Here is an 8,879-nt window from a genome sequence, read left to right on the forward strand (position 1 = left end):
TACAGTTTGACAAAGATTAATAATCTCCCACTGCCACATCTTATTTATTTCTAGGCCACCTCACAGGGTAAAGCCCTCCCAAAGCATATATATATATATATATAAGTCACAGGATCATCATTCTTCTAAATTGTTTGCAGCACAACCCACTTAGCAAGGCTTCTAGTCGGCACACTCAATGACCTTTCTTTTACTCATCCACCTGTTGTGATCAAAACTGGATAACTGGAATCACTGACATTCATCACCACCACCTGGTTGAACTCCTGGAAAACGAGAACAGAGTAGTCAAAATACCATTAATGTTGAACAGTTCCAATGAAACTAATAGCCCAAATGATTAAAAAATGGAAAGGATTATTCCAACTATCAAGTCCTGGGAAGTACAACAGATTTACTTCATAACATATATCTAGAACAAACCTGTGGACTCAGACACTGTGACCCAGAATTCTCTCCCCATGCTAAACATCAGTGACTCATCATAGCATTGCCTTTTAGCACTTCCACACCTTGCATTAGAGTCATATTGCAAGCACCATACATCAAGTTTTCAGCACCCATGGAGATTGGGCTTTTTCCAGATCCATTCCCGTTTGATCAACTAATGTCTACTGAATGCTCCGTACGCACTGCACAATGTCAACTCATTTCTGCAAATGTTAGTCATGCTCAGAGTAGACCCACTGAAATTAATGGGCATGGCTAATTTCAGTGGGTATACTCAGAGTACATGTTAGTGGGATATGACCCACTGCACTTCTGGGTGCATTTATACATAAAATCTTGAACAATGAAGAGAGTTTTGGCACTGTTAGCAAAAAAAACCATAGCCCACAAACAATCATGTCACCACAAGGGCTAAATTGCATGCCATGGTGACAAGTCCGCAATAAAACAAAGGAATTGGGGTGTCATCTGAAGTATCAAATGGGCAGGCAAGCAGGGCTTGCTAAATGAGACTAAAATTTCAATCAGCTAGCAGCATTTTCTGGTCTTGACTGTGTGCCAAAATGTGACAGGCAGTGAGCCACATATACCTGAATTGGGTAGAAGTCAACCTATTCTTTTCTTTGATTTGGAGTCTGGTTGGAGGGTGTGACTTAACGACGCATCACACTTCTTTCTTTGATTTAGCAACCAAAATATCTACCTCAACACCCTTTGAAACACAATACGACATCAAACATTAAAAACTTCCTTGAACAGAGCTGCCTTCAGGTGTTTTCTAAACTTAGTAGCACACTACCATTAGCATCATCTTACTTGTGTCAGCGCAGTAGCTCCACTTCTTGCCCTTATCATAGTTGCCTGTTGTTGCACACCAGAACCTGCCATGATCAGAATCCTCATTGGTGCAGGTAAAGAATTTCCGGCCCTTGTAGGTGAAGGGGAAGACACAGGCCTGGCCATTGGAGTTCCCTTCATATTCTACAGATGCAGGGAATACAAAAATAAGAAGGATCAAAAAGGGAAAAGTGTTTTAAAATTATGTACTGAAGAAGTGGACAAAGGCCAATCACTCAGGGACTGAGCAACCTTTCTAGAGTTGCCATATGTCCTCTTTTTCTAGGACATGTCCTCTTTTTCAAGATTAAAATTTCTGTCCTGGCAGATTTTTAAAATTTGGCAAAATGTCCAGGTTTTTTTGGTTTGGGTTTTTTTGTTTGTTTGTTTGTTTACAGTAACCCAGGAATTTTTTTATAGTGCATTAGACTCAGATTTAAGGCACCCAGCTAAGCTAGGCTGCAGCAGAGAGTCACAACAGAGCAGAATTTTAAACTAGCTATATACTGTATAAATCCCTTCTCTTGTGGCTGAACTAAAAGGGCACTGGCTCAGCTACAAGATCTTGGAGAAGGAGTCTGGGAGAGCAACAGTTAACATCCCCCTGCCCTTAAGGAGAGTCCGTATGTACACGTCAAATAGTTTAATAAATTGTTCTGTGCACATTTATGTTCACAAAGATGTGGACATGAGCTGAAATACTTTCATGTGCCAAGTGAGGTAGCAATATGTATTATTATTATTATTATTATTATGTTGTTGTTGTTGTTGTTGTTGTTGAAAGTTAAGAACATTGCTACTAGCAATATATCACAGCTTCTATAGCCTATATATAGTAGGGTATTTAAAATGAGAGTTGTCATAGCGATCTGTAGCTAAAAGTAGAAGTTGGCAAATGTGTCCTCTTTTTTGCTCTTCAAAATATGGCAACCCTAAAAGCTCAGACTATACTTTTGATTTCCATAATCGACTTCAAATGGTGGGTAGTGTTTTCGTTTAAACTATATGTAAATTCTCAGGTGGCGTGTCCATATTTGGTTCCAAGCCAACATTTCCCCAAGCATTCCTATCCCATGTTCTGTTTTCAGCCCTTTTTGTTCAGATGTTGCATGAGTCTACAAAACAATCGGATTGCAGCCCCCATTATTTCCTCCTTAGGGGTAGGAGGAGACCACCAGTGCCCCCTATTCACAGAGAAGCCACTATAGAGGCAGCATTGAGGAGGCTGCCGAAGAGACAGCAGATCTAGCCTCCAAGGAGCGCACCGCAGACATTGCTCCCCCTGGGGTAGCAGCAATGGACAGCATACTCTTTGGAAGCTAGATTTCCTGCCCCTCTGGATCCTGCCACCTGAGGCAGTCACTTCAGCTTACTTCATGGGTGGGCTAGTCCTGGCCTGGGTACAAGTACAGCACAAGCAATGGGGCTTCTGTAAATTGAAAATAAGGCCTAGTGATGGTTCAAAATTAATGGTGAACTTAAAGATACTTCATATGCAGATATAATATTATTATCCTTATTAGGTTTTTTTTGCCCCAATCAATCCCATATAGCAATCCCTAGTACAGTGGTACCTTGGGTTACATACGCTTCAGGTTACACACTCCGCTAACCCAGAAATAGTGCTTCAGGTTAAGAACTTTGCTTCAGGATAAGAACAGAAATCGGGCTCTGGCAGCGCGGCAGCAGCGGGAGGCCCCATTAGCTAAAGTGGTGCTTCAGGTTAAGAACAGTTTCAGGTTAAGAACAGACCTCTGGAACGAATTAAGTACGGTACTTAACCTGAGGTACCATTGTAAACCACTGTTTTACATCTATACCAAACTTCCATGGAATAAGTTCCCTTATTCCTGAAAATAGTTGACAAGTTTCCTGCCACAACATGGCCTACCTTGAAGGGCACATGCCTTCCATTTACTGTCTTTGTCATAGTTCGCAGTCGTGGCACACCACAGTGTGCTATCTCCAGATCCATCCGTGGTGCAGGCAGAGTAGGATTTCCCTTTGAAAATGAAGGGGAAGGTGCAAGGGCGTGGTTCTGAGGAAGAAATAAAAGGTTTGGGAATTGCAAAACTACATTAAGAGGGATTAGTGGGAAATGCACGGTAAGAAGAAAGCTGACTCAAGGTCCATATGCAATAGTTTTGCTGTTTCCAGACTCATGAGCACATGAGTCAGCTTTGAAGGCAGAAGACGAAACTCTAGATGCATCCAAAAGTATTACCAAAATCATATCTTGAATGTACATCCTACACACCCCTGATTTTTCTCCATAAATGTACACCATGTAGGCTCCCACCAATGTGAATATTTAATTCTGAATAAAATTGCCAAAGAGGAGAAGATGTTTCCAGTCCATCACACAAAACAAACCTTGTCTCTCTTCTGACCCACCCACCTCCTCTTATAGGTTCCCCAGTGATAAAACAAGGGTATCTGACTTTTCCCTCTGGATTTCATCCCCTACCTGAAGGATCGCAGTAAGTCCATTTGGGGTTTGTATCGTAATTGCTGGTGAGGGAGCACCAGAGCTTTCCAGTAGATGCCCCACTTGTTGTGCAAAATGAGTAGGATTTGCCTTTGTAGATGAAAGGAAAGACGCACGGCCCATGAGAATTGGCAGAAAGTCCTGCAGAAAGGTGGAGACAGAGGGATGGTCATCTCATACAACAGGGGTTCCCTAATCCTGTCATTAATGTCCTATTTCCTATCCATTTTCTCTGTCCTACAACACATTCAAAAGTACCAAACTAGAGACTAGATATTGAAAGCAGACTTGTAAATCAGCACTAATTCCTCTAGAAAGGTTCAGTAATTCTATGCCACCCCCCTTTTTGTGGGCACAGTGAATTTGCTACATTTCTCGAGTTATTTTGCTCTACTCACATGATTCTCTGGTATTCATTGTGATCAAGAATATTTGCTTTAAAATATGAAACAGTGAAAAAAGGGCTCTGATGACTAATACATATTGATTGGTGGTAGAATTTTATTTTTATTTTATTTTCTGGTGTTGGTTTGAACCATGTTCACCTATTTTGAAAGATTGTATTTGTTTTGAACATTTTGTAATGCCAATCCACCTTCTCAACTTTTATTTTAAAAATCAATAAATATTAATTTTTAAGAATAATATTTGGGTTGATCTATGGGAGAGAGGGAGGATTATGTCTTTGTGACATGAGTCACAAGACATAGGGTGGATCTACACACAGGGGGGAAAAACACTATAAATAAGTAATAAATCAAATCATTATAACAAAAGAAAAAAACATTTAAAATCGGATAGAAAAGTTTTGTGCTCTACAGTGCCATCTGGTGTTGCATGTTTTTACACATTTAAAACGTGGGGTTTTGGCTAATGTAGCTGAGTCCTATAATATTCCTTGTTCTATAACTTCTATTGTACCACTGTTACAACGCTATAACTGAGTCAGACGCTAGATCCATCTAGCTTGGTGTTGTCTACTCTGATTGGCAAGGACTCTCTTCCAGTCCTACCTGGAGATTCTGGTGAATGAAATTTTGATGTTTTGCATGCAAAGCAAGTGCTCCCAACGTGGGGCCTTCCAGGTGTTTCACATCAGTGTGTCCCCAACAAATATGGCTACTGGTCAGTGGTGATGGGAACTGCAGTTTAAAATGTCTGGAGGGCACCAGATTGGGGAATACTGAACTTCCCGCTCACTCTCCTTGGCCTACAAAGTGCCTTGACTAATTATTCATCCAGCCAACCACTCCTGTTATTCCAGGCCCCTGCAGTATGCTCACTGGTATCAGCACAGTAGCTCCATTTCTTGTCCTTGTCATAGCTCCCTGTTGTCGCACACCAGAAGTTCCCTTTCTGCGAATCTAGATTGGTGCAGGTATAGAAGGTTTGGTTCTTGTACGCATAGGGGAAGACACAGGCTCGTCCACCATCATTACCTCCATGCTCTAGACCCAAACAGAGTGAGATTATATGCATTGAAACATACTAGTGATGATCACAAAATACAAAAAAAAACACAAAATGGTGAACAAGTCACATATATTCAGGTAGGTAGCCGTGTTGGTCTGACACAGTCGAAATATATATTTTAAAAAAATAATTGTCCAGTGGCATGTTATAAGACCAACTAAGTTTGTTCTTGGTATAAGCTTTTGTGTGCATGCACACTTCTTCAGATACCATATGGATACCATAAGTCACATATATATAAACCTTGCCAGATATCTCTTTTGCAAAGAATTAGAAAGATAGCTACAAACCAAGGACAAAAGACTTGGGCAGGAGCCTGTGAGAGCAGGTTGCAATTACTCAACTGACAATAATGTTAAAGAAAGAAGAAAGTATAAAGAAAGATTAAGTGCATGAATTCAGTTATACTAGATATAAAACAAGACATGAAGATAGCTGGCATTTATGCCAATGTAATATCAGTAATGTTAGAAAAGATGACATGTGACTTTTATGGTCTATGCAATCTTTATCAATTATTAGTAGGAAATATTTGTACAAAAGTGCCTCTTAGGTACATAGTTTGAACCATATTTTCAACTTAACATACTGGTGGTGTGTTTCATTTCTTCAGAGATCTTGTTGCTTGAAGCAACTTTTCACTGATCCTTGGAAGGAGATTTGTAATAGTTCGGGTATAAGGAAGATCTATAAAAGCTACTGATGGTAGTCCCAAACCTGTTTAAGAGTGCAGAAAGAGTTCAGCTGCATCAGACCAAAGGCCCATCTAATCCAACATATTGTTTCCATGATGTCCAATCAGATGCCTATGGAAAGCCCACATCTAGCTTTAAAGTTCATGAGGATGATCTGTTTACTTTATTTCAGTGAAATGGTTATGCATATGTGTGACATAGGAAACCAGAAATAGAAGAAAACACAGGTCACCTTTAGGGGAACATGTTTTCCATTGTAACATCTTTTTTGTGCCATGGTCAGTCGATGTGGCACACCACAGCTCATGATAGTCATCCTTGGTGCAAGAGGAATAGGATTTATTCTTGTAAATAAATGGGAAGACACAGGGATGATCAGCTGAAATGGAAACAGGGGACAAAGGTGTAAGAATAAGAACTACAATTCATTAACTGGAAACAGTGTAGTTTTCATCCATGCATGTGCAACAGCAGTCTCGATTTCCACTTACTCAGCATTCAGTTTTCTAGTCATAATTGAAGCTGGTTTAAGAAAATCACACACCAAACAGCAGTATTTGTCAAGAAACTACAGCATCAGTATGGATAGTGGCTAATATCATGTGAATGTGGCTTCAAAAACTAGCAGCGAGCAAGCAGTGGATGCAGAGCAAGCCACTGCTTCTCATGCTGTCTCCTGTGGTGGGCTGGCATTCCCCCCTCCCCAGTGTGCCACAGACTGGTACCATATGTAGCCGCTGGAGCATCCCACCCAACCTGGGCTGTGGAAGAGGCACTGGGGACCAGCAGCCATGCTTTCTTAGTCTATGTCTGAGTGCTTATTTGTTTGTTTATTTTGCCCAGCAGTTTCCCAGGAAAACCCAATCTTTACCACTAAATCAGATCAAATGGCAATTTGGGTTTTCCATGGATTGCCATTTGCTCCAATTCAGCGGTAAAGAGTGGGTTTTCAGGGGTGCCAGGTCCAAAAATAAGCAGTCAGATGCGTACCTGAAAATCCCAGACCTGTGCCTAGAAATGTGGAGCAAAGGTAAGTATGGGTGAGCCTATTATTATTATTATTATTATTATTATTATTATTATTATTATACCTCACCCATCTTGCTGGGTTTCCCCAGCAACTCTGGGTGGCTCACATCACATACTAAAAAATCAAACATTAAAAACTTCCCTAAAGTTTTTCAGCGCCTTCAGATGTTTAAAGTGCCTTCAAATGTGTTCTAAAAGCAGCAGAAAACCATGCCCCATTTTTCCAAGGAAAGGATGTGGCGGTTTTTAAGGGGAATGAATTTCAGTCTACCCTTAGTTATACATGCCTGAGGTTTAGTTTAAGGGCTACAGAACCTCTATGAAGGCTGTGATCCTGTACACACTTAGCTAGGAGTAAGGCCCAGGGTTGTTTTTTCAGCCAGAACTCTCCAGAACTCAGTTCCTGCATCTCTCAGGTAGGTGCCATTGCCATTATAACAGAACAAGGGAGCTGTTCATGTTGAGTTCCAGCACCTCTTTTTCTAGAAAAAATAGCACTGGTAAGCCCATTAACTCAGTGGGGCTTACTGATGGGTGGACAGACTGTAAGTCATCTTTCCCCACTAAGACAGGACCATAGCTAAACAGAAGTTGATGCAAGTGATGGCTAGCTGTAAGAGATCCTTTGAAAGCAGAGATCAATGATCCACTAGCCTTGTTAAGATGAATCAGAAACAATTCATGGAATATTTCTTACCCGTAGCTTCAGTCAACAATGGTAAGAGACCACAGGTGAACAAGAGGAATGCCATTATGGAGCCCATCTCTTCTCTAAGGGACTCTGACAGGTATGAGGCGGGTATTCTTTTTATAAGAATACTTAGACCTTTCCTTCCTTCAGCTACAGTTGTCTGATCTTTGCACAATCACAAGAAATGGCAGGTGTTTGTATTTCCCAACAGCAGCTCAGTGTGCCTGATCATTTTTTGTTTCCTCTTTGTACACAGTGATAAGAACAAGGGGAAGTGAGCCTTATCTTGCAATGAGTAAACAAGGAGGCTTCCTTAGAAAAGGATGGCCTTTTCACTGACAAGTATAGTGAGGAAATAATTACACTGTTAATTATGTAAAATTAATAACATTTGTAAATTACATAAATTCTATAGCAGACAAATAAGACAAATAATTTTATATTTGGAAAAAACTAAACTACAACAGATGGAAACAAGATGACCTTGACAGGTCAGAATAGAAATTGCTTGTTCTTACATCCCTAAGCAGGGATAGGGAAGCTCAGGCCTGGCCTCCAGGGACCCAGTTATACAGCTGCAAATAAAATGTTTTAAGTGTGTTTTAAGTGTAATATACAGTGTGACACTAGAGGGCAATGATGAGCCTTATGGAAAATTCAATGTATTTTTTAAAAATGCTTTTAAAAAAGCATTTTCAGAACGGTTTTTATATGTGTCTAGATTCCACCCAGGTCTCTCTCTCTGGCCCTCAAGATGTTCCTTAAGTCATACACCCTGCCGAGGCTTGAACACTCCTTGAGTGTTTTGGCCTGGGCTGGATCTACATTGATCTGTAAAAATGTTATTAAATATGACGTTATATCATTCTCAATGCAATTTTCTATTGTTGAAGGCTCACTGCTCTACAGTGCCTTCTGGTGTCACATTTTATTAATACATTTTTAACATTATAAACAACCAGTGTAGATCTGTCACTGGCTGGAATGTGTCATTGAACTCTGATAATATCTCTTGCTTGCCAGAGTGGAGGAAAGAAAGGGGTGCTTGAATATTTGTAGAACCTAGTCTACTCTATAAAAGTAAAAAATTACAATAATTGCTGCTTGTGCTTTTGCCTCTGGCCCTGCCCACCAAGGGCATGTGGCCCCCAAAGTTTACCCAGAAGGGAATGTGGCCCTTGCATTACAAAGTGTTCCCCATCTCTGTGATACGGAG

General features: G+C 40.5%; 1 protein-coding gene across 1 annotated transcript; it reads right to left on the minus strand.

The window, feature by feature from the left end:
- Positions 1–16: 16 nt before the first annotated feature.
- ELSPBP1 (epididymal sperm binding protein 1) lies at positions 17–7,806 on the minus strand. The gene is made up of 7 exons (XM_082195489.1): positions 7,670–7,806; positions 6,176–6,322; positions 5,059–5,223; positions 3,755–3,916; positions 3,179–3,325; positions 1,267–1,431; positions 17–266 (listed from the first exon to the last, which is right to left on the minus strand). Exons 1-7 carry the CDS (start codon positions 7,734–7,736, stop codon positions 232–234), a joined length of 888 nt encoding a protein of 295 aa, XP_082051615.1. The 5' UTR covers positions 7,737–7,806; the 3' UTR covers positions 17–231.
- Positions 7,807–8,879: the final 1,073 nt, after the last annotated feature.

This window comes from Podarcis vaucheri (assembly GCF_965113315.1).
Source record: "Podarcis vaucheri genome assembly, chromosome: 13".
NCBI classification, from domain to species: domain Eukaryota; kingdom Metazoa; phylum Chordata; class Lepidosauria; order Squamata; family Lacertidae; genus Podarcis; species Podarcis vaucheri.

Coding starts and splice junctions, on each gene's coding strand:
- ELSPBP1 (XM_082195489.1), bottom strand. CDS start 7,736: ATGGGCTCCATAATGGCATTCCTCTTGTTCACCTGTGGTCTCTTACCA. Junction 6,323..7,669: donor ATTGTTGACTGAAGCTACGG/GTAAGAAATATT, acceptor TTTCCATTTCAG/CTGATCATCCCTGTGTCTTC. Junction 267..1,266: donor GAGCTACTGCGCTGACACAA/GTAAGATGATGC, acceptor CTCGTTTTCCAG/GAGTTCAACCAGGTGGTGGT.